This window comes from Pelodiscus sinensis, chromosome 12 (assembly GCF_052426305.1).
Source record: "Pelodiscus sinensis isolate ZL-2025 chromosome 12, ASM5242630v1, whole genome shotgun sequence".
Lineage (NCBI taxonomy): Eukaryota > Metazoa > Chordata > Testudines > Trionychidae > Pelodiscus > Pelodiscus sinensis.
This window is the reverse complement of record NC_143063.1, coordinates 28470352-28496709: the sequence shown is the minus strand read 5'-3', so window position 1 is coordinate 28496709 and position 26358 is coordinate 28470352. Positions and strand designations below refer to the sequence as shown.

The 26358-nt window shown below is 40.0% G+C and overlaps 1 protein-coding gene and 1 pseudogene across 1 annotated transcript in view; both read left to right on the top strand.

Moving 5' to 3' along the window:
- LOC102450325 (neural-cadherin-like) overlaps positions 1-26358 on the top strand; it is a 78102-nt gene that overhangs the window by 17120 nt on the left and 34624 nt on the right. Inside the window, exons 7-18 of the mRNA XM_075940140.2 lie at positions 3689-3861; positions 4010-4178; positions 4940-5110; positions 8563-8735; positions 10233-10400; positions 11132-11381; positions 11497-11624; positions 12399-12585; positions 15260-15403; positions 21297-21580; positions 22003-23617; positions 25492-25585. Of these exons, the coding sequence (XP_075796255.2) occupies positions 3689-3861; positions 4010-4178; positions 4940-5110; positions 8563-8735; positions 10233-10400; positions 11132-11381; positions 11497-11624; positions 12399-12585; positions 15260-15403; positions 21297-21580; positions 22003-23617; positions 25492-25585 (3556 nt within the window). The remainder of the gene's footprint in view (positions 1-3688; positions 3862-4009; positions 4179-4939; positions 5111-8562; positions 8736-10232; positions 10401-11131; positions 11382-11496; positions 11625-12398; positions 12586-15259; positions 15404-21296; positions 21581-22002; positions 23618-25491; positions 25586-26358) is intronic.
- Positions 15627-17174, top strand: LOC149523737 (uncharacterized; annotated as a pseudogene).

The following is a 26358-nucleotide window of genomic DNA, read 5'->3' as shown; positions in this document are numbered from 1 at the left end:
CTCTTGGCCTGGCTGGTACCTTCCAATGCCTTCTTGTCCTCAACGTGTGTACCCCTGCAAGACAGTGCGCATTGTGTAGGCCACAGATGGCTTTGCTCGAAGCACTTTTCTGTTGTCTGAATCCAGACCTTTTTTTGTCGGCTCACAGATAAGGGCTAGGCTTTGTGCACACTGATTCCTGGGATGACTGCCCTTTGCTCTTTTCTTCACAGATAGGTCAGGTGTGAGGCATGTCTACCATCTCCCACATCATTCTCCTGAGCCTGTGAGAGCCACAGGCACTGGCAACCCCATGATGACCTGGAGCAGAAACACATGGGCTACCTCCATTCCACGAACAGGAACTTTTTGAGGAGGACTGCCAGGAGTGCCATGCTGACTGGGAACTGTGGTACAACATTTGGCAGCAACTGTCCCGGCACCAGAACACAATGTGTACAGCATATACGAGTGCCATCAAGCACATGGTTGCCACCCTGGAGCAGTCCTGCAGCCACCCCTCAGGACTCTCTTCCCCTCAGCACCCACCTCTGGCCCTGCCCCCTGTCTTCTCCTCGTAGCCCTCACCAGGGCCACTGAGGGCTCTGCACACAAGGCGGTGGGACCACCCAAGGCAGGCACCAGTCCCAGCCCCATCCCTGAACCATTCTTCCCCCCCATCCTTCTCCAGGTTCTTTCTATAGTCCCTCCCCAGATATATATTCCCCAAATAAATATACATCAGTTTATTGTTTGACAGCAAAAAGTCTGGTTTATTTTATCTGTTGGGTAGGGTAGGGTAGGGGTGGAAGGTGGAAAGAGGATGGGGTGAAGGTGGAAAGGGAGGGCAGGGGAAGGGAGATGTGAGGGAGGAAAGGCACAGAGGGGCAATGTAGAGGCCCCTTATGGGGCAGCCTGGCGGAGAGTGGCCTTGGATGAAACTCTCCCTCAGGACCTCCCAGATGCGCACAGCCCCCTGATGGGCCTGGCAGATGGCAGCAGAATGTGGCTGCTCAAAGGTCCTTGTGAGTTGCTTGGCCTCTTCTCCCCACCCTGGTAAGAAAGTCTGCCCCTTGTTCTCACATGTGTTGTGGAGGACACAGTAGGCTGCCACAACCTGGAGGATGTTCCAGGTGCCAAGGTCCAGGCAGGTGAGTAAACATTGGAACCTCCCTTTGAGGCAGCCATAGGAGCCCTCCACCAACATGCGACACCTGCTGAGCCTGATGTTGACCCGTTCCTTGGTGGGGTCCAGGTGTCCCATGTAGGGCTTCATCAGCCAGGGGAGCAAGGAGTAAGCTGTGTCATCCACAATCCACACGGGCATGTCCACATCCCCGACCTTGATGGTGAAGTCAGGGAAAAAAGTGCTGGCGTGAATCTTCTGGAACAGGCTGGAGTTCCTGAAGACACAGGCATCATGCGCCTTCCTGACCACCCTACGTTAATATTGGTGAAGCATCCCAGGCAGTCCACAAGGGTCTGAAGAACCATGGAAAAGTACCCCTTTCTATTTATATAATCCTATTTAAAAAGCACACATCGAGACAGCTGGCATATCCATTTATATTAATGGGATTGGTTTGATGTGAGAAAACATAAACAGATATTTTGAGTTAGAAAGAGAAAAATCAAACTCAGACCTCTGTGTCACCACTTTACATCTGGAGTAACTCCACTGATTTCAGTGAAGTGACTCTCTCTATAACTTGATATATAACCTAACTGCTGTCAGAATGTGACCCCAAGTCTCTGCAAATTGTGAGCTCTGGCAGCTGAGCACAGGGAAGTGAGCTGTCATAGAGCCTTCCTTCTGTTCATTTCACTGTCACAGGGGTTCACTTAGTATGAAAGTTTAATTTCAGTGTAAATGGTGGTTTTTGTAATATTAATGTTACAGTTCTGAACATATTTCAAAATTAATAGAAACGTTCCAAAAAGATATGTCCATGAAATCTGCTGCGTGAAGCCACTATGCAAGTCTGAAGATTAAACCTGAATGTGCTGATGTCCTGTAACCCATCCCAACTTGAGATGGGAGTGGCAGGCTCTTAGGGACAGAGTTGAAAGCTAGTTAGATACCTGAAGATACAGAAGCATCTAATGGGATTTTCAGAAGTTCTTAACTCCCATTGATTTCAGTCAGAGATAGGCACCCCTGTGTTTCTGAAAATCCCAATACGTGACTTTTCTGTGTCTTTATATTCCTAAATGCCTTCAAAAATCTGTCCCTTTGCACCTCAGACCTGGTAGATACATGTGTTAGAATATGCAGTGAAAGCTTCTGGATTACTTTTATTTTGTATCTGGATCTTAATCTAAGCGTGGCAGCTTTCTTCATGTTTTGGATTTGGTTAGTTTGATAAAATCAAAGAGATTGGTGCAGTGGCCGACAGCGATTTAATTTAAGAGATAATGTCAAAGAAACAGTCATAATTTAGTGTTGCAGAAGTGCCCAGGTGAAGCTGAGCTGTGCATCAAAAATGAATGCAGCAAGGACGAGACATTTTGCAAGCAAAGTGAGTGACGCTGATCCTGTGACAATTTCTATTATGCCAGATAAATAATAGATGTGATTGATGGATGTTGGTGCAAAAGAGTGGTAGCTGCTCACTGTATCTTCTCAGATTGCTTCAGTCTGAGGTGCCCATATAATGGACCCTTCATATCTTTTACTCTGGCAGTCCCTTTGTGCCCTGACAAGTGATGCTACCTGGAGAATGTAGGGAGGAGCCAGCCATTTTGTTGTTTTTATTTAACGTGATAATTCAGTAAATACACAAAACTACATTCATTGAGATAAATTCATATGAAAACAAGCAATGTATGGTATATAAATTAGCACGCATGCTATTATATATATAACAGTAAGTTGTATTATCTCCTCATGGACAAATCTTGCCCCAGCCTCCACAGCTGCAGTGAAGCCCCAGCAATCTCAACACTGTATAATAGGGCATCTGTGTCTCAGAATATGGGGGGCGGGGTCAGTTCCTCTGGTTCTCCCTGCCGTGTTTGGAAGTGGGGCAAAAGGGCCCACAGAGTCACCATGGACTGGCTCCACATATGGTCTGTGGCCTTTTGGGGTCAGGATTCCTTTCCCCTTTGTACATCTACTTAGCGCCTGGCCTAACTACCTGGGCTGGATGTACCCTACGGTACTACTGTTACCTGACTGCAAAATTAAGGTAGACCTACTCAGTGGGTATTTGCAGGCAGCTTTAGACACAGGAGTAGGTTATTCTGTTATTAACTGGGGAATCTGAATTTGGAAGCTCACTTATACTATTGGGTTACACTGTAAGAAATAATTTCACTCTAATTGGGGAAAAAAAGGCGCAGTGAATTTAGCCGAAGTTTGGAGTCTTGCAATTTCAGCTTAAGTTTAAAATTACAGTTTTGAAATCAATTTAGTTAAATTGGAATAACACCTCACTCCACCTCTGGTGGTACAAATCCATTTAAGTCAACGAGAGTCTTTCTGTTGATGTCAATGGGTTTGGCTCATGCCCCTTGCATGGATATTAAATTAGATTAAGAATGTGTGTACTTTTAGTTGCACCTGTTTAACTAAATTGGTTTAAAATCTGTGCAACTTTGTATGTAAACCAGGCATAGTTGGTGGTTGCTAGAGGAGGGGGGAAATAATAATTATCAAAAAGTGAAAGACAAGAAAGACAAACAAAACCTCTTGTCACTGATTTTTTAGGATTAATTCGACTTCGCTCGAGCCCTCTTCCTAAGCTTCAGGGGACGGAATACATACTGAATGTCACAGCCACTGATGATAATGCCTCTGGTGGGCCTCACTCTCTCACTAGTACCTCACTGGTCATTGTGGGAATTGATGACGTCAACAATAACAAACCTATATTTCACAAGGTAAAATCACAAAGGAAAAATGGAAGTTCTGTATTATTCAAGATATGTTCAGGAATAATAAATATGTGCATATTCCAGAATGGCTGAATAGTTTTTTTATGTTAATTTCAGTAAAATGGCATGGAAAATGTTTATGTATTTTCCCTAGTGTCAGTATTATCGGGGACAGGCTTCTGTGTTGGAGAACCAGCCTTCAGGGACATTTGTACTGCAGGTTGAGGCAACTGATGCTGATGAAGGAACTAATGGTAGAGTGAAATATGGCATGATGCACAGAGATGGTGCCTTACCAGCATTTAGTATTCATCCTGATACAGGTAAAACAAATCCCAGAACCCTGGGACCTACAGTCTGATAAATCAAGAGTAATTCTGTTTAAATCAGTTATAGTTATACTGGTACAATACTGGTTTAAATAACTTGAGACTCAAGTAATTGAGATATCAAAATAAAATATAAATATAGTATGAAAAAAATCTCCCTCTACTTTTACTTCCATAGCTATTCTGAACTTAACTAGGATTTATGTTTTCTTCAAAATATAGAAGTTCTTCTGTGTGATTTATGTTTATTTTTAATCCATAAATAAAAAATGTGCATTATCTGAAGATCAATGTATAAAATATGAATGACATATCTGAAGGACGATTTCAAAATTCTTTTTCAAAGAACAAAGAAATTTTAGAAATAACCCCCCCCCCCAAACCTGTCAGAAAACATATCTTGCAAATTCAAATTTTCCAGCATGTAAATCCAATTTACAATTCCAGTGGTGCAAAATATACCAAATATGTCAGATTCTGCAAATGTTTAAAAATTGGATTCTTTCTGCACAACCTAGGTAGAGAGTAGTGCTCCTGAAGTTCTTAAGACTTTGCAGGATTGGTGTCTGTAATTCAATGTGCAATTTGCACCACTGTTCGCATCACTGATGATAACCCATTACATTGCAGCTCAATATGTTCTTTTCTACTACTTGACAGTCAAAAAGAAAAAAAAGAGTTCCAAAATGGTTTCAAAGAAAACAATGTCTTTAGTGAACTACATAACATTAAAACTCTTTATAATTTGTTTTCAGGGGTCTTGACAACTGTTCAGAGATTTGATCGAGAAAACCAAAGGGAATATCCTATTACTGTGACTGCAACAGACCAAGCTGCAGAACCTCTCATTGGGATCTGTCAGATAAACGTTGTCATCCTGGACCAAAATGACAATGATCCCAGATTTGAAAACACCCATTATGAATGTAATTGAGAGTCATTGGATAGAGTTTCAGTACTCTGAGTGTGAGCTTACCTGATGTCTAAGATTTTTGGTTTGGTTTCCCCACTCCTCCCCTGACCTAATTTGCAAAATTACTATGTAACTGTAGCTTCAGGGGGTAGTCTATACAGGAGTTAGTCTGCACAGGATAAACTTAAAAAACAACGAAAGGTCTGGTAGTACTTTACAGACTAACAAAACATGTAGATGGTATCATGAGCTTTCATGGGCACAGCCCGCTTCTTCAGATGACCGGAGTTATGAGTTTAGGATGTGCAGGGCCAAAATAAATAGGGGAGAAGGGAAAGGGGGGAAGGAAAAAGAGGAGGGGATGGGAAACAAAGACAGAGGGAATGAAAATATCAAAGGGAAAAACAAGTAGGCAGAGCTGGATAGTTAAAAGAAAGCAGATAAGGATCAAAGGGAACTAACACAAAAATCCACACAGAGAGCTGTTGGCACCTTCATTGAATGTTGGGTTGGTAATGTTCCAGCCCTCCATTGTCCCGATTGAGGAGATGATGATCAGAGTGAGAACTGAATTTGTGGATAAATTGTAATTCCAATACCACCTTGTGTATTTGATTAGTAGAACTGGTTTGTGACAAGACAGCCACCTCGAGATCTTTTGAAGAGTGATTAGGTAGATTAAAGTCTTCCCCAACAGGTTTCTGTATGTTCCCTTTATGGATATCTGATTTGTGTCCATTGATTCTTTCCCATAGGGACTGTCCAGTCTGTCCAAGATATATAGCGGTGGGGCATTGCTATAGTCAGACTGGTGCATTTAGTATTATATCGTGCGCATGGTAGTTAGACACAGTCCTGAGTAAGAATAGAGATGCAGCCGTGTTAGTCTGGTCTAACTGAAACAAAAGACAGGACTATGCAGCACTTTAAAGACTAACAAGATGGTTTATTAGGTGATGAGCTTTCATGGGACAGACCCACTTCCTCAGATCAATATGTGGAAGAAAATTGGCACGACCATATATACCAAAGTGATACAATAAAAAAAAGTGAACACATATAAAATTGATGAATCAGATTTAAGAACAGAGGAGGGGTGAGGGGGGAAGGTTAGTGTAGTATCTGGGAAGTAATGACATTAGGGGTGATAATTCACGAGGCATACCGGAGCAGTCGACAAAGGCTTCCCTTGTTGACCGCATCGCATCTAGACTGCCCTGCTGTAATGGATCAGCTGATCATCGGCACAGCACAGCAGCCATTTTTATTTTAATGAAGTAGGGATTATTTAAATCCCCATTTCTTTGCCTATGCCAAATAAACCATTTTACATGGCTCCGTCAACGGAGCTATGTAGTCTAGACATAGCCTAAGTGTAAGGTCAGACCTTACTATTACTTCATGTTCTTTTCCACTTAATATGTTTTGGTTGCATGCTTCATTTTTAACATTTGAGTTTCATCCATTTAAGTTTCCTTTGGTTTTTTAATTTTTTTGTTGTTAGTTTTGTTCATGGTTCTAAATTTATTATTAAAAAAATTAAGTTTTTGGGAAGCTAATTAGTCATTAAAGATATTGTCAATTTCAGTTTGAAAACTGGCTCCTGTATATATGCAGAAACATTTTCAATAACGTCTTTAAAAAGACATATCCATTTTAGAATAAAATACATACTGCAGATTGGCATGAGAATTAACAAAACACAAAGTAAAATTCTATGTAATTATGCATGCATAATTGTCAGTCCATAAAGGAGATTCTATGGAACTATGGAGAAGATCTCCACATATTGCTTTTATTTTAGTCTATTGAATGAATAGATCATAATGTTGTGGTCTATTGAATAAATAATATATTGTTAAAACCATCTAAAGACATAATTATATCATAATGCTTCAGTCTATCAGATTTAAGCATTGTATAATTATTAGATATGAAATACTTAATTACATTCACAAAGCATAGATATTTTACTTATATCTGAGACTATATCTCTGATACCCCACAGTGCGCTGAGCATTGCAGGTTTTTCAAACAGTTTTTGATTTTATCACAGTACTATATTATTGGAATCTTTTCTCACCACCTAGCATATATAGCGCTCATTAAAATTAATGGAAATTATGAGGCACTTTCCTGAAAGACTGGAGAGTCCTGTTTATGCTGTAAAATAAAGGCACAACAGGTTTCAGACTCAACTCTGGATTTTCATGGATTTTAAGTTTTGCAGCTCCTCTTGTTTTCACACCGTTTTGTATTAATTGTCTTTCTTCCTGACTGACAATTCAAATGAAGTTTTTATTTGGAAATTTAGGAGATCACCTTTGAAAATTTAGTCCACCATGTTTATTTCTGATATCATACAGACAATTACAATACCATTTAAATATGTGTACAGTATCATTCATTCATACATAGTGGCTACATCTACACTGGCCCCTTCTCCGGAAGAGGCATGCTAATTTAGAATTTTGGAATAGGGAAATCCACGGGGGATTTAAATATCCCCCGCGGGATTTAAATAAACATGGCCGCCGCTTTTTTTCCGGCTTGGGGAAAAGCCGGAAAAAAGCGTCTAGACTGGCTCGATCCTCCGGAATAAAGCCCTTTTCCGGAGGATCTCTTATTCCTACTTGCATATTTTTAATGACTTGCAAGTAGGAATAAGAGATCCTCCGGAAAAGGGCTTTATTCCGGAGGATCATGCCAGTCTAGACGCTTTTTTCCGGCTTTTCCCCAAGCTGGAAAAAAAGCGGCGGCCATGTTTATTTAAATCCCGCGGAGGATATTTAAATCCCCCGTGGATTTCCCTATTCCAAAGTTCTAAATTAGCATGCCTCTTCCGGAGAAGGGGCCAGTGTAGACGTAGCCAGTATGTATTCAATCAACAAAAAAAGTTTAGGAAGGTTTTAAAGAAAATTGACTGATCATCTCACAAAAATAATGTTCCAGCCATATTTAGTAGCACAAATTAAAATGTAATCCTCAGCTCTTCCTTTTTGTGGGAAAGCCAAGATATTCTCATTGCCATGTATTTTTAAAATTATTAAAAGAAAACAACCCAAATTATCAACATTGATAATTGGAGGAAACAACATAAATAGCAATCGTCAATAATACTATCTTTTGATTTGGTGTTCTCTTACCTGGTTGCATGAGAAAAAATTAGTTATCAATTCCATGTAGTTACTTGTTTTTTTCCATGATCAATTTTGATAATTTGATTTCTTTTTGGTAATTTTAAGATAAAATTAGTTGGCCCTTGGAACTCCCATGCTTCCTGACAATCAATATTAGCTGTTCAGAACACCTAATTTGATTCCTATGGTATAGCTACAAAAGTGGATAAAGTGTAACTTTCATTTGTTTTTTTTTTCTTAAGTACTTTTTAATGTTTCTTAAAGAATTGCTCATATTGCTCCAGTGTGTAAAGGGTTAGTTTGAAATCTGCTTTCCTTCTGTCAGATTTCCTGAGAGAAGACACAAAAGTTGGGACTAGTTTTCTTCGTGTTGTAGCCCATGATGATGATTATGGTTCAAATGCTGCGGTAACATTCTCCATAGCAAATGAAGAATCAGCATATTTCCAAGTGAATCCTAGTACAGGCTGGGTGTATGTCAACCAACCCATATCTCAGGTAGAGTGTGCACTGCGCTCCGAGCCTGACCAGTCTTTGCAGACTGTTGGGATTTGACTGAGTCAAGGCAATGTCCCCAGATCCATCCTGACCCTCCAAATTTAGAGAATAGTAACTATAAAATTTTATTTGTCTTCTATATGAAGCTACACATTTGGAGGAGAGGCCCCTGTGCTGTTCTTCTTCCTTGAATGTGCATACAAGGGGTCTGAAGTTTTTTGTTGCTATTGTGAACCCTTTACTGCAAGGGTGGGGAATCTCAGGCCCCCAGCTTGCCTGGATCTGGCTCCCAAGTCCTAGGGCTCCCCACATCATTGGGGAGCCTGCACTGGTGCTCCAGCCTTTCCACTGCCCCATGTGGGGCTTGAGCACACAAAATTTACTAGGCTGCCCCCTCCCCCCCCCCAGGCTCTGGTGTGAGAGGGGAATGTGGGGAGTGTCTTTCTCCTTCTCAGTCATGGACCATGTCAGTGAAGGTGTTTTTTTGTGGCCGCCAACACATTTTTCTGAGAGTCAGCAGCCCCTGACCCAAAAAAGGTTTCCCACTCCACTCTAATGTTATGTGCCTTATACACTCTGTGCTACATACTCAGCTGTCCCTCACGAATATGCCACCTGAAAGATAAAAGCGCTAGAGACAAATTTTCAAACTGGGTGCCTAAAATTTAGAACTTGAACTCACGTTCAAGCTCCCAAACAAAACAATCCTAATTCCCATTGAAGTAAAAGAAAAGTGGGTTTAGATTTCTAGCTTTAGGTGCACAAGTTTGAAAATAGCTGAGGCAAATAGCAGTACTTACTCCCCTCCTTGCATCTGAATCCCGTGTCTGAGTGGGAGCTGAATTTACACCACTGTGAAATGCACATTAAAGGAGAACCTTTTTTTCCCTGCTAACATTTAGGCTTCTTTTGGGGAAAAAAAGTAATTGTATCTTGAATGTCACAAACTTGGAATTACATGGCTGAGCTTTTTCTAACATACTTTGGGGATTAATTAAATCATTGTTGTCCTTTGTGCATTACTTTCTTGACAAGGTACTGCCAAAATATATGAATGTGCTTATTGTATCTTGATTTAGTATGCATTCTGTGGGGTGGGCCAAATTATCCCTCTTCTCAGGCAGTAGTGCTCTGAGCAGTGGGGAAGAGGGCCAGCACCTGAGTGGCATTTCTGATCTGGTGGCATATAGGCAGTTCAATGCTTTGGTTCTAACATCACCTCACTTATAGATGCCCCGTCTGCAGCCATGATTGCTGCCAGGTGGGCTAATGGACCATCCTCACTCCCCAGTGTCTGCATTCAAATTTGAGCTGTCCGAGGATTAGTTAACTGAGATGGGGAAGGCTCCTATGATGCAAAGCATACCTATGCTAGAAAAGCCATAGTTTGTCCCTAGATATTTTGACTGTTCAATCCACATATACCTGGCAAGATGTCTATGTCCTACTCAGTAGTAAATATCAATAGTAATGCAATAACTTATTTGTTTTACTCAGAGGTCATTTATAAGTCAAGAGGTTATTGCCACAGATGGAGGAAACAGGAGCAGTAAGGTTGAACTAGCGGTAACAATTACTAATGCAAAAAATCAGCCCCCACAGTGGGAAAGAGATATTTATGAAGTTGTCATTCCAGAGAATACCACACGTGATACATCCATTGTCGTAAGTTGTTTTTTATAGATTGTGCAATGCCTGGAAATGCCTCTTTGGTTAAAAATTGTTAATACTTTTTAGACAATTAAAGAGTGACATGTCTACTGATCTGCTGTCATTTTCCTTTCTAAGAAGGTTTAAAATAATGGTCCAGTCCTTGTTCTCATTTATGTCTATGCAATCTCCACTTGACTTCAGTAGCTTTAGACGGATATTACAACAGAATTTAGCTTAGTATTTGTAATTAAAAAGTTCTATTTAAGTGTTTCCTGAAATATAGGACTCTGTCTCATCATTACTTTCTTAATTGCTTTTTTTAAATTTTGTGATCTTATCTAATAGAATTATAGGGCCTACAATATATATTATATTGACAAACTTGTTCTGTTTGATTGCACAGAAACAGAAACTTACACAACTTTCTCAAATAATTGTAAAATATGTTCATATACTAAATGACCAGATGTCTTGATTTTATAGAAATAGTTCCTTTTGTTCAGGGCTTTTTCTTATACGGGCACATGATTTTTCACACTTGCTATATGGTCTATCTCATAACCTGTGGTGACTGGTAATCTCTGATTGAACCTGACCTTACTGATAATTCAGAGATACATTTAACACGATTAGATTTTTACAAAGTTTTGAAGAATTTTGGGGGAGGGATACACATAAGTACCTTGTATTTAAAAAATTCTGTTCCTACAAAATTGATTATTTGAACATTTTCAACTGTACAGACAATTAAAGCAATTTCTCCACTGGGTGATCCTCGTGTGACCTATAATCTAGAAGATGGGCTTGTTCCAGAGACCAACATGCCAATTCGTTTCTATCTGACTCCGAACAGAGAGGATGGTTCTGCTTCAATCCTAGTAGCTGAGCCATTAGATTATGAAACAACAAAGAGCTTTGTGCTGAAGGTTCGGGCACAGAATGTTGCTGCAGTGCCTCTGGCAGCATTCACTACTGTCTATGTTAATATAACAGGTATGTAACATGGTAATGACACTGTAGTACTTGAGCCAAAAGACTCATTACATTTTTTATGATTCTCACTTTCATTTTATTATATATAATGAGTTCTTCTTTTTGAATATTTTAGATGTCAACGATAATGTCCCTTTCTTTACTTCGTCAGTATATGAAGCATCAGTAAAAGAGGGAGCTGATATTGGGACTTTTGTTCTTCAAGTCTCTGCCACTGACCTAGACCTGGGTCAGAATGGCAAGGTAAGCAAAGAGTTGAAGAGTCTTAGATTATACCACAACTCTCAGAACAGCCTTTTTCTTCCTATCAGGGATTAAGAAAGCTGTCGACAGCAAAGATTTTTAAAAGTCCTTAATAATTTTGGCCCCTCTTGATTTTTATGTGCCCAGTGTAAGATGCCTGATTTTCACAAAGTTCAGAATGTTTTCTCTGTGAAAATCAGGCACCTCTATAGTGTCTCATATTCAGCATCCAAGAAATAAAGCATCCAAAAATCAGTATTCACTTTTGAAAATCTTGGCTTGTACTTACAGACAAATGTTGTCCTTGGGTGTACACCAGTCAGTCAGACCTACCCATATGTATAACGAATATCAGAATTTGGCCCATAATTTTTAATATATTCTTAAAGTTCAAATTTGCTTTTGATTTTATTTATTTATTTGTTTGTTTGTTTATTTATTTGTGTTACAGTATCATAGAGGCTCCAGCTGAGATTGGGGCTCATTGTACTAAGCTCTTTATAAATTTGCAGAAGAGATCTTCCAGTCTAGATAGGTTTGGAGAAGATAAGTATGATTATCTCCATTTTACTTATGGACACAAGGGAGTTAAGTGACTTGCTGATGATTACACATGGAATTTGATACAGAATTTGGAATTGTACCCAGATCTCTTGAGTCCTGTCACAGTGCTTTATCTACGAGAACATTTGTTCTTTCTTCAGTAATTGTTTACCTGTAAACTATCAAAAAGAATGTAAGTATGGCATAACCATCTTACTTTTAACTTTTCAGATCACTTACTTTCTGTTACATGATCGTAGTGGGGACTATACATGCTTTCGCTTGGACTCACAGACAGGCTCCATATACAGTACTTCTGTATTTGATAGAGAGAAAAAGGGGTCATATCTCTTGGAAGTAAAATCAATAGATGGCTCTGAATCTGCTCGACCTGGAAAACATGGGCAGCCAAACTCTGGTAAGAAATGGACCGGTGTATCAAGTTTGATTTTTTTTTAGCTCTCTGCCTGTAATAGAAAACTCTTTAGTCAAATTTTTAATTATAATTTATTGTTTTTCATGCTCACTTATGTGAACTGTGGGGCAAGTGGTTATCTATAGTGTGTGTTTGTGTTTGGGGTGTGCATAGAAGAAATTTGACAAACAGCTAGCCAAAAATTCAAAAAATAATAGCAACGTTTTTTGTAAATACATCAGAAGCAGAAAGCCTGCTAAGCAACTAGTGGGGCCACTGGATGATTAAGATGCTAAAGTAGCACTCAGAGATGATAAGGTCATTGCATAGTGGCTGAGGATATGAGAAAGATTCCCAACCCTGCGCTTTTTATTTAGGTCACAAATACAAGAAACTTTCTCAGATTTAGGTGTCATTAGTGGAGGTTTTGGGGCAAATTGATCAACTAAACAGTAACATGGCTCCTGGACCAGATGGCATTCATTCAAGAGTTTTGAAAGAACTAAGATGTGAAATTGCAGAACTACTAACTGTGCTTTGTAGCCTATCCTTTAAATCATCTTCTCTTCCTAAAGATTGGAGGATAACTAATGTGATGCCAATTTTTAAAAAGGGCGCTAAAGATGATCCTGGCAATTACAGACTGGTAAGTCTAAGCTCAGTATCAGGCAAATTGTTTGAAACTATAGTTAAGAACAGAATTCTCAGACACATAGATGAACATAATTTGTTAGGGAAAAGTCAACATGATTTCTATAAAGGAAAATCATGCCATACGAATCTACTGGAATTCTTTGAGGGAGTCAACAAGCATGTGGACAATGGGGATCCAGTGGATACTAGTTTGCTTAGATTTCCAGAAAATATTTTACAAGGTCCCTCATCAAAGGCTTGTAAGCGAAGTAAGCTATCATGGGATATGAGGGAAGGTCCTCTCATGGATTGGTTAAAAGATAGGAACCAAAGGCTAGAAATTAATGGTCAGTTTTCAGAATGGAGAAAGGTAACTAATGGTGTCCTGCAGAGGTCTTTACTGGGACCAATCCTATTCAACATATTCATAAATGATTTGGAGAAAGGAGTAAACAGTGAGGTGGCAAAATTTGCAGATGATACAAAAATGCTCAAGATAGTTAAGTTCAAAGCAGACTGTGAAGAACTTCAAAAGGATCTCACAAAACTGAGGGACTGGGCAACAAAATGGCAAATGAACTTTAATGTTGATAAATGCAAAGTAATTCATATTGGAATACATAATCCCAATTATATGTATAAAATGATGGGGACTAAATTAGCTATTACCACTTGAGAGAGATCTTGACGTAACTGTGGATGGTTCTCTGAAAACATCCACTCAGGATGCAGCGGCAATCAAAAAAGCAAATAGAATGTTAGGAATCATTAAAACAGTGACAGAGAATAAGACAGAGAATATCTTATTGTCTCTATATAAATCCATAGTATACACATCTTTAATATTGCATGCAGACGTGGTCACCTCATTTCTAAGAAGATATCTTGGCACTGGAAAAAATTCAGAAAAAGGGCAACAAAAATGATTAAGGGTATGGAACAGCTGCCATTTGAGGAGAGATTAATAGACTGGCACTTTTCATCTTAGAAAAGAGATAAAAGTTATTTACTTGATCCCATAACATAAGAACTATGGATCAACAAATTAAATTAATAGGTGGCAGGTTTAGAACAAGTAAAAGGAAGTATTTTTTCACACAACACACAGTCAACCTGTGGAACTTGTTGCCAGAGGATATTTTGAAGACCAGGTCTTTAACAGGGTTCAAAACAGAGATAGATAAACTCATGAAGGTCCATCAATGGCTATTAGCCAGGATGGGCAGAAATGGTGTCTCTAGCCTTTGTTTGTCAGAAGCTGGGACTGGGACATGGGATGGATCACTCGATGATTGCCTGTTCTGTTAATTCCCTTTGGGGTACTTGGAATTGGCCACTGTCGGAAGACAGGATATTCGGCTAGCTAGACCTTGGTCTGACTCAGTATGGCTGTTCTTATGTTTCTTACTGGTAAAATAGGATTATTTATTTATGTATCTATTTGCTGTTTCTCTCCGGGTCACTTGTCTCAGATGTGAAATAAATATTTAATATGATTACAAGGGAAGTTTTCAGTTCTGAAACAAAAAGAAAACTATCATCTTATGGTATAGTTGATGGATTTTAGGGAGTAATTCCTAATGACCAAAATCACACCTACTACTTTAACACAGGAAGCAAGTCTAGTGTGGGTAATGGAAGGGAGTCTCCAAACCTTGCATATTGTTCTGTACTCAGTTTGGGGCAGTAATTAAATGCTGAATAGAAAAGAAAAAAATCATATTGGTTGTATTTAAACAAAGAGTTAAAACTGGGCTTTTGTGGCTTCAGGACAAAAAGTTATGACTTAAAACTGTACAATTGCAATATTAGGCATCAATTATTCACATGTTATCTGCTTAAACAAATTGGATGTGACATTCATTTGATATCCAAGTGCTTTTGAGTAATGTTGGTATATAAATTGTCCATAACCCTAAGGGTTTGTTTCTGTATTGTCTGCATATTCGTCTTCATTTAATGTGCAGCTAGACAGTTTAAGGAATTGTAGCTGACAGAAGTGGCACAGCTGAGTATTTTAATCTCTTGTTTCTTGTCTCTCTAGACACAGCCTACGTGCACATTTTTATCAGCGATGTGAATGATAACAAGCCTGTCTTCACTCAGAGTGTCTATGAAGTTAATGTGGATGAAGATCAGGATGTGGGTTCTACTGTCATTACAGTCAGTGCTAATGATGAAGATGAAGGTAAAGTATTGGAATTCCCCATAGCTGTGTCTAAAATATTAATGAGTTAATTTCAGCACACTAAGACATATTTAGTGGCGTTAGGAGGGAAAATGTCTTTGTCTTTACATTTTAAAACTTCTTTATGTCTAAATTGACAGGGCATGAATATTACTTCAAAATGGGACTGTGAGGCATAAGGCAAATAACTCTATTATGTCAGGCAATATGTTAATGTGGGATGATGGTGAATAACTTCTGTGCCAGCACATACAAATTTGGTATAGATCATACACTCTTTTAAAGAAAGGTGGTGATAAAAATATTTCTCAGTTAACGAGAATAATTCCTATTGAAACCCAACAAAATTAATTTATTTTCTTTGTACTGACAATATATTTATTGTATTCTCCTTTGTTTGGCACACTGAGGAATAGCTTGTCTATGTGAAATTGGACATTATAAATGGTATGGAGACAAAGCAACTTACAGATCAATCATCATGAACAGTCAGGAATTTAGAAACAATTATTGTAGAGACAAGCAAATGTGTCACATAACCAGACCTTTTTCATGTCCTGTCCTGTGTTAGGAAACCTCCATCCCCCATCTATTGACTACTAAATTAGAATAAAATTGGTATTCCTCTGACCGCCGGTGCAGATTCTGTTTGGAGGTGGACATAATTTTCTGTGTGGCAGGTGGTGAATGGTTAGGCCTGGTCTATACTGGGCGTTTAGGTCAAACTTAAGAGCATTAGGTCTCAGAAGGATAGCTGTGTTAGTCTGTAACTTTAAAAACAATTTGCAGTCCTGTGGCACATTATAGAGTAAAAACTATATCATGAGCTTTTGGGGATAAAGCCTGCTTCATTAGGTCAATTTTCTAAACTATGAGTCTGCACCCCCAAGCCTGTTACATTGACTTTAAGGGCTGTTAAAGTCGATTTCATTGCTCTTGCTTTTCATGAGGAGTAATGGCAAATTCAACCTTTCATGGTTGACTTTAGGGTAGTGCAGCTGCAGCGTTGGAAAGGTCGATGTTCTTAGCATCCAGGAGGTATCCCCACTGTAACCGCTCTTGCCAGGACTTTTAATAGTGTTGCTCTCCAGGTGCACAGCAAAAGCCCCGGGAAAATTTGAATTTTGTTTCTTGTGTGGCTAGCATGGTGAATAGATCTCATAGCAGGCAGGACACCTCAGCAGCACACCTGACCATGAATGTCCAGAGTTGCAGACAAACACCATAATGGACCATGCAGGAGGTCCTAGACCTGATTGCTATGTGGGGAGAGGAATCTGTTCAGGAAGAGCTATGATGCTGCAAAAGAAATGTTGATATCTATGCCAAGATTGCACAGAGCATTATGGAAAAAGGATACACCAGGGATGCCCAGCAGTACCCTGTGAAAATAAAGGAGCACAGGCAGGCATACCAGCTGACAAAGGAGGAAAATGGATGTTCTGGATCATTGCCACAAACGTGCTGCTTCTATGAGCAGCTGCATGGTATTCTAGGATGGGACCTGACCAGTTTCCCAAGACAGTCCAGGGATTCCTCCCACAACTCCTCTGGCAGGCTTGGGCAGCAGTGTGGAGGACAGTGCGGAGGAGGAGGAAGAGAAAGGTCAGCAGATTGGAGCATGCAATCTCATCAATGGCCAGAACCTTTTTATAACTTTGTGGACAATCCCCCCTCCCAGGACATCTCACTGCCGGGCCCTGATGCTGGGGAGGGCACTTCTGCTGAGTTCACATTTTTAATCATGCTACAAGTGGGTGAAGACAACTGAGTGTGATCTGTGGTGGCCACTCTTCCTACACTGTGGGGGCTTCCCAGAACAGCTTGTTAACATGTCTGGAGATGTAGCAGGAATCTTCCCTGCACATCTCCATGAAGCTCTGATAGAGTAACTCTTTCATCCTTCTCATGAGATTTCTGGGGAGGCCTGCCTTACTCTGTTCTCCATGGCAGGTCACCCTTCCACCATGCCAAGCCAGCAATAAGTAATCTGGTGTCATTATAGCAAAAGCTCCAGGTTTATGGCCAAATTCAGTCATCATCCACTCCTTATTCTGTGTGATTCAGAGAAGACTGATGTTGCGCATGACAAGCTGGATGAAGCAGGAGAAGCTATTATAACTGATACCACCGCAGTACACCTCCACTTGCTCATCCCCAACAAAGCCTCTGCCCTGCTGCCACAATCAGACCCCTTTCCCGCTCCCGTTGGCTCCTGTGGGAGGGGAAAGTTGCACCCTCTGGTCACACGGTCACTACATGAGCCCCAGCCCTGCTTCCTCCATTCCCATCTGCCCATAGGCTCAAGCCTCAACCTGACAGGAGACAGTCTTGGTGGTCATGGCAGAGGTGATGATGCACATAGTGGGCTCCCAGGACAGCCAGATGCACAGGCACCCCCTTCAGTCCATGCAGACCCACATTTCCTCCTCACCAAGTTCCATAGTCATCTCTCCCAGGGGTCCTAGAATGCAGGGAGGGGTTGTGTGTCAAAGGCAGCCTCACACTCAACCCCCAGGGATGTGTTATGGAGCAAAAGGCTATCCTTCTCACATGTGTGTGATTGTTAAACAGGGGGACTGAAATATACTGCTTTCTATTCTCTCCCCCCAAATGTCCCTCCCTGAACTCATCTTCTGTATTATCCACTATTTCCCTGTGTTCCCTCTGTATTGCTTGTGTTGAGTGTGTGTGTGCGTGTCTGTGTTACAGGTAAACACACTTAACGCAGGTGGCACCTTGCTAAGAACAGCATGCATGACTGTCCTATTGCTGCCTGGCCATTCACAAAGCTATTTTTCAAAGGCTCTCTGATTTGTACTGCCCTTCGATATGCTCTCCTTATTGCCTGGCTGACTAGCTGCTTATTATTAGTGGCTAGATGATCTGCCTTGGCCCCGCACCCTGACATAAATCTTTCCCCCTTACTTTCACAGATAATATGGAGCAAACAGCAGGCTGCTACAACAATGGGATCATTGCTTTTGCTGAGGTCTAAGCTAGTCAATAAACTGAAAATTTTCCATTTAAATGTTCAAAAGCACCTTCTACCACCATTCTGCACTTGCTTAGCCTGTAGTTGAACTGCTCCTGACCGCAGTCTAGGCTGCCTGTACAAGGCTGTGTGAGCAAATGGTAAGCTGGGTCTCCAAGGATCACTGTTGACATTTCAATGCCTTCAATATTAATTTTCTGGTCTGGGAAGAAAGTTCCAACTTTCAGCTTTCTGAAGAGACAGGAGTTCCTAAAGATGTTGCCTTATGCAATGGCTCTTGAGATCCACCAATTCCTACAACAACACTGAAAAGTACACGTTGTGGTTTATGTACTCTTGGTAAGGCAGTCAGATGCCAAGATAGATGGTACACATATCCCTATCGTCCCACCACAGTTTGGGAACCCCACTGTGGCAAAATCATCCACTATGTTCTGTATGTTTCCCAGAGTCACCACCTTCCATAGTAGAAGGGTATTGATTTCCTTGGCTGTTTGGATTGCAACAGCCTCCACTGTAGATTTGATTCCCAACTGACCAGTAGCTGTCTGGTGTTGCAAACTTCCACAGGACTATTGCCGCTTGCTTCTCCACAGTCAGAGCAGGTCTCATTCTGGTAATGCTGCACTTCAGGGTGGGGGAAAGCAATTCACAAACTTCCATGAAAGTGGCCATACCCATGCAAAAGTTTTGCAGCCACTGCTCATCATCCCATAGCTGCATAACTATGCAGTCCCACCAGTCTGTGTTTGTCTCATGGCACCAGAACCAGCGTTCCACTGCATCAAGATAATCTAATATTGGTGGCATCTGCCAATCGCTTATCTCAAGTGCTCTGCAGAAGAATATTTTCATGGCCTCCTGAGATTCTTTCTCATTCTACTGGAGCCTGGATACACTCTGGGCATACTGCAGCATAAGACGCAAGATGGTTAATATGATTGCCACAGTACTTTGCTGCTGAACGGGTTCCATGCTTACCCTGCACGGATAACCAGGGAAAACAGATTCTTTCCTGTTGCTTTCAAGCATGAGGGAGGAAGGTGATGAGAGCATTATGGGACATTGATGACATGTGCCCAGACCCACCTGCTGCACTGTCTTAGACCCATCGGGCACTGGGAGCATGACTGAGAATGCAAAGAGGTGGCCAGAACTGTAAAATAGCTGCCCACAGTGCACTGCTGTCAAAGTTGATGGTAGCCACCCTACTGGGGACACACTACATCAAACTCTTGCACAAAGTGGGGACATGCACCATCTACTTTATAAAATCAAGTGCTAAAAATAGACCTTAATACATTTGACCATATCGCTCAATGTAGACGAGGCCTTAATGTCTGTACTTTGTTACCAGAAGGACAGGAGTTGTTTGCTCGTGCAAAGGAAAGAACAGAAAGTTTAGTGGGACTCAACATAGCCTGGAATAGTATTGATTTTATCAATTTTAGAGACTGTAAGAAATAACTGTAGCTACTAATATGGCTACTGCCAATAGGGTATTTCAGTAGGCTTTGTTGTATTGCTTAGTTGAACTATGATTTTATCTGATTGACTTATAGAAAGGTATTGATACAAGGCCACATTTTCAGACAGGCCATTTGGCAGTCCAAATCTGAAGAAGACAGTAAAGGTGGTTTGCGGCTGCTTTGAAATGCCATGGGAAGCCCAATGCCAGGCTCCATGCAGTGTTTCAAAGCAACAGCACTGTATGGAGATTAGGGTCAGCAGGGGAATCCCCTGCTGGCCCCAGGTTGCACGTGGCATTTCAAAGCGGCAGCTCTGAGTAGAGCCCAGGGTCTGGATCTGGGCCCGGTCCCAGGCTCCACACAGTACTGCTGCTTTGAAGCATCCCCCCAATAGATGCAGCAAGGCGGGGAAATGACTAGTCAACTAGTCATTCACATCCCTAGTCTAAAGAAGCAATTTAACCAGACTCAGACTAGTCCAAGTTGCACTCGTTTTAACAGTCCCAAGAGTTCTGTTCTGGCAGTAGGAAGTCTCTGATGTGCAAAGGCTCTATTGTCACATTCACCTATACTAGGGGGTGCAAAGAAGCAAGGAAAGTTATCTGTGCTGTATGTAACTATGCCATTGGATGATTCCCTGACACAAGGGTAGCTCCTTAGCTGGCCTTAATACGTTGACTTTAAGTCTGCTTTGTGGTGGCAGAGAAGGTGCCTTAAGAGGAGTACAGCTCTGTCTCTTTGTCTCTGATCTCTCAGCCAAGTTAAATAATTGGGAGTAACACTAGGGAAAAGAAGAGGGGACTAGAATGAAAAGGTAAAAATCTTTATTTGGATAATCCAAGAGCCCTTTTTGCATCTGAAATTCTATAGCCTATGTTGCATAGGAGATTTGCCTGAATGGTCACAGTCATCCCTTCTGACCTTTAAAACTGTAGATTTGTGAACTGTGAACCTGAGTTTGGAATAAGAACTACTTCATAAGATGTTTCTATAAGTTTATAATGCTAACTTATTGGTGTAAGCAGGTTACCATTTACTGTAGTTGCCATGAGTTGTGTACTGGTCTTCCTATACCCAACATGGGGTTCTTAGAGAAAGCAAAATTTAGACCACTATCATTAGTTCAATAAACATTTTGTGCCATGTTAACTTAAAGATATTATACTTATTGAAACTTATAAATAGAAAAAATGCTTGTAAATATTTTTTCTTGACTATGCATTCTAAAAGACTGTCTAACTACAGTACTGTATACTGGCTTTCCTATAATAATGAAACACTAGAAACTCTTGACAGGACTTTGTAGGTAGATTTTAATCAGGATAAGAATTGATTGATGGGATTAAAGTAGAAAAAAGTTAAGGATCAAACCTATTTCAATGCACTCAAATGACACCTATCTTATTGATTATTCTTTGGGCATTGGCAGGAGCAAATGCTAAATTAAGGTACCAGATCACAGCTGGAAATACTGGTGGAGTACTTGATGTAGAACCAGAAACAGGAGCCATCTTTATTGCTCAGCCACTGGATTATGAAGAAGTGAAAATGTATGAACTTCACTTGTTGGCCTCTGATGGTAAATGGGAAGATTATGCAATTATCATAATCAATGTTGTGAATAAAAATGATGAGGCTCCTGTTTTCTCTATCAATGAATACTATGGAAGTGTGATTGAAGAACTGGATGTGCTACCCATCTTTGTACTTCAGGTACTATGGAGTTCCAGATGTTAGTGATCTTTCAATAGAAGAATATGGGTTATTCCAGTTTTGTTATTGTAATATGTGAAATCCAGTTTTGTGAAGAAAATTTATTTTCTCAGTGGAGAGAGAAGCATGCAATTTTTTAAAAAAGAAAATGACTGTGACTCTAATATTGAATAAGCAGGGCTGATCTTTTGTAGACCTAAGTATATAGCATTTGCAATATAATTAGCATTGTAATCTACCATATTTTTTATATTCTGTAGCTCAATTATTGCTATACAAATAAAGAAGAAAACATAGATAATTTTATTGTTCTAATGGGAATTATGTCTGTCCATCTATGATAGGACGTGGTAGCAAATAGGATATAATTCAGGAACTGAATATTCTGTCATTAACATAAATTATGTGCAAAACATTTCTAGGTTGCAGCAAAGGATCCTGATAGCAGCATGGATGAAGGCAATTTGAGATATTCTCTTCATGGACATGGTGCAACTGATGTCTTCACAATAGATGAGAACACAGGCAGCATTTACTCACAGAAGATGCTTGATCGGGAAGAGCGAGCACTTTGGAGATTTGTTGTGTTGGCCACTGATGAGGGAGGAGAAGGACTTACTGGATTTGCTGATGTAATTATTAATGTATGGGATATAAATGACAATGCCCCCATGTTTACCTGCATGCCTGATGACTGCACTGGGAGTGTCTTTGAAAATTCTCCTGCGGACACTTTGGTCATGGAAATGACAGCTCTGGATTTAGATGATCAAAATGTAGGTCTTAATGCAATTTTGACATACAGGATAATTGACAATGTAAAAACTGGGTTTGAAACAGACTTCTTTAATATCCGCCCCAATACTGGCACAATACATGTCGCAGGGGGAGTGTTGGATAGAGAGAAGACTGATAAATATTTCCTTACTGTTGAGGCAAGAGATGGTGGAGGACTGACAGGAACTGGTACTGCCACTATCTGGATTGCAGATGTCAATGATCATATACCTGAATTCACGCAGGAAGTCTGGCAGGCAGTGATTCCTGAAGACAGTGCAATCAACTCAGATGTTCTGGAAGTGTCGGCTACAGATGCAGACAATGGGGAAAATGCTCACTTAACATTCAGTATTATTGGGGGAGATCCAGATCAGAAGTTTTACATTGAAAGTAATGAAGAAGGTCAATGTGCAACTATCAGATTGAAAAAGAAACTGGATTATGAGAAACCTCATGAAAGGTGGTTTAACCTCACGATTAAAGTGGAAGATCTTGATTTTTCCAGTGTTGCAACTTGCTTGATTGAAGTTGAAGATTGTAATGACCACAGTCCAGTTTTTAATTCTCAGTTTATCCAAACTAACCCTTTCTTTGAGAACATACCTGTTGGTACTACCATCACCACAGTCAGAGCCACTGATGAGGATTCTGGTTTAAATGGGGACATTATCTATTTTATTAAATCAGATTCAGATCCTATCAGACAATTTGCAGTTGACCCAGATGGTCATGTGACTGTTGCAAGTACACTGGATCGTGAAGTCATTCAGCAATACAATTTAATCATACAGGCTTCAGATCAAGGGACTCCTGCCCAAACTGGAAGTGTTACAGTCCTGATTAACTTGCTAGATATTAATGACAATGAGCCAAGGTTTGAGGCATCGTATATGCCTGTGGTTTGGGAAAATGGGTTAGGACCTCAGGTGGTGTATATGAACCATACATCCAAACTTCTGTATGTCGTGGATCCAGACAGTGATGAAAATGGGCCACCATTTACATTTTTGTTGCCACCTAGTTATCAGAATTCTTTGGATTTTTCTCTTTCTGACAATAGAAATAACACAGCAACTATTACAGCGCTAAGATCCTTTGACAGAGAAGAGCAGAAGATGTTCCATGTGCCAATAATTATAACAGATAGTGGGACTCCATCCATGAGTGCTACAAACACCTTAACTATAACAATTGGTGATGAAAATGATAACTGCCATGAAGCTGGCCATAAGGAAATCTTTGTCTATACCCACAAAGGTAGGTGGTATACAGAGAGTAAGCCAGACACATAGAAAAGTTAAATTTTTAATTGCTATTAATACTTTCTTTAAGTTGTTCTTGTTATTAAATCTTTTATGCTTTGTATATTTATAGATTAAGCATCCAATTTTGCAAACATATGTATAGAGTCAGTAGGATTTTGCATGGCTGTGTGGGCCCCTGCTGCCACATCTGTATGCAAGGTCTCAGTCATAATGGGGAAAGCATTATTTACTATGGAACATAAAAATGTAAAAATGGCCATACTGGGTCAGACCAAAGGTTCACCTAGCCCAGTATCCTGTCTTCCAACAGTGATGAATGCCAGATGCCCCAGAGGGAATAAATCATCAAGTGATCCCTCTGTCATCCATTTCCAGCCTCTGACAAACAGAGGCTAGGAACACAATTCCTACCCATCCTGGAAGATATAAATGTATTTGTAAAGATCTGTTCTTTGTTTTTTAAATGAGTATGCATTTGTTTATACAAAACAATATTATATAGTTTTATATAACTGAACAGAAAAGTGCTTTTACTCATGGGGGGGTGGGGAAGGGGGAGTTTCTTTGGGTGGAGACTAAGCCTGAAAAAAACCAGGGGATTTTTAACAAATGACTGAAAAGAGGGTTTTATAATGAAAACACTGGGAAGTAATTATACCTATTTCTGTGTATTTCAGCATTTTCCTTGTTGTTATGTCGTAAAAATATGTTTTTAATATACAAGCATATTTTTGTTGCTTTGGTTTTAATAGAATGAAGAACAGAAAATAGATAAATCCCATAAAATAAAGAAGTGAAGATCCCAGGGTATCTTTGTGTCCATAATTAATTGCTTTTGTTGTGCAGGATGCATCACTGTCCCAAAAAGTATTTGAATCAAAGGCACAATTTAACTGAATATCTAGGTCAGAGTTACAGTGCCAGCATGCCTGAGAAACATTTGTAGCAAGAAGTCCAATATGTAAAGAAAACCATTTTGCATTTAATTAAGTGTGCACCTAATTTTGTTGAACTAGGTGCACTTAAACCAAAACTCAGAGTAAGCAAGTTCTACAGGAGAGCAGGACAGGGTGAAGTGGGGCTTTTCAGGGTAGACTCTGAAGCTCTGAATTTTAAAAAAATCTGTTCAGTTTCTGTTCTGTTTTGTATAGGTTCTTATACTGGGCTCATCACCACATTAACCAAGCACTCACCCTTTTACCAGATCACGGCTATAACTAATCTGCATAGAGTACCATGTGCAAAGCTCACTCTCTACTCTCCTGATTGCACTGCTGCTCTCTGTAGGCTGTGTCTGAGCAACTGTTTGACTTTGCATGAGACCACAAGAGCTAAAGAGGGGCTGAAAACATAGCCATAAATGGGGATGACATAGAAGTATTCTGCCAATGCTCCCTTTTCTCCAATCATGCTTTTTTCTTTGCTCAGAGAGAGCTGCTATTCTGATTCTCTCATGGTACAGAATGCTCCTTATGAGGGTGACTGTCATGGCTTTATAATATGCAGATTTTGCTGATGATACAGTGTAAAGTGGTTTCCCTAGACTGGGTCTTCAGCTTCTGGTTTAATAACTTTTTGTCTCCGAAAAATCAGTCTGTATAGTTTTATAATCTCATTTATTTTTCCTGATTATTTGTGGGGGTTTTCCTCCTTCATGTAGTGTCTGTGATCTATGCCCAGCTTTCTAGGCACATGTGTAGGCGAGCTCAGACTATAGGCTTTTCAAGTGCTGTGGATCACATCTTTCACCATAACAACATCAAACAGGAATATGAAAATAATAAATGTAGTAATGAATGCAGTTGAATTAAAAAGCCTTTGAAAAACAAAAATTAAATGCATATTTATTATAATTTATCTCATCAGGGAAATGGTCAACAACCATGCTTGGGGAAGTGTTTGCACCAGATCAGGATGACTGGGACAATAAAACATTTCTCTCTGAAGGAAAGATGCTCAAGTGAGGATTATGATTGTGCCAAGCTGAGTAATATATAATGTTTATGCTTCTGTAATTATTTACTCACCATGAGATTTCCCTGTGTGTGTTATGTGCGTAAAAGCCAGGATTATCCCATGCAACAAGGAATGTACCTCCTGAAAATTCTTTGTCTCTTATATAACTAGATTTCAAGAAATTGGTGTGCACAGTAGCTTTTTTCATGTCAAATAATGTAGGGCTACGTCATTTCATTGATTTTAAGTAGAGCTCTCCATTAATTTTCCTAGGCATTAAGGATGTACTTTGTTTTAGACCCAAATAAAAAAAGGTTCTGGTTTTATTGCTGGCCCCCCAAATGTTACAGTTTATTTGTATTTGATCACAAAAAAAACACAGCTAATGTGAGCATAGAGTAGAATAATTCAAAATATCAGAAGTAAAAATGAATTTCAATCTCCTCCTAAAGATAAATTCACCACTACATAAGCTATTGTGTCTGTTCATGCTAGTGTTGAACTAGGCCCCATACTAATTCATCTGCCCACATCACAAAACATGGGGTGAAATGAGCAGGAATAGAGTTCTGAAGTGGCTTTGTGTTTGTTTCCCGAAATGGAGACAAATACGCTTTCTTTTCTCTAGAAAATGAAGATGTTAAAGCCTTAGCAAGCCCAGGGTTGCAACTGGATCTTCTGCCTATCAGCAGCCATTGAGGATACTGAGCTATTGGAGGGTACTATTCCGTAGTAGTGACCTGGCCGTAGTACACCTCCATTGCTGCTCAAAACTGC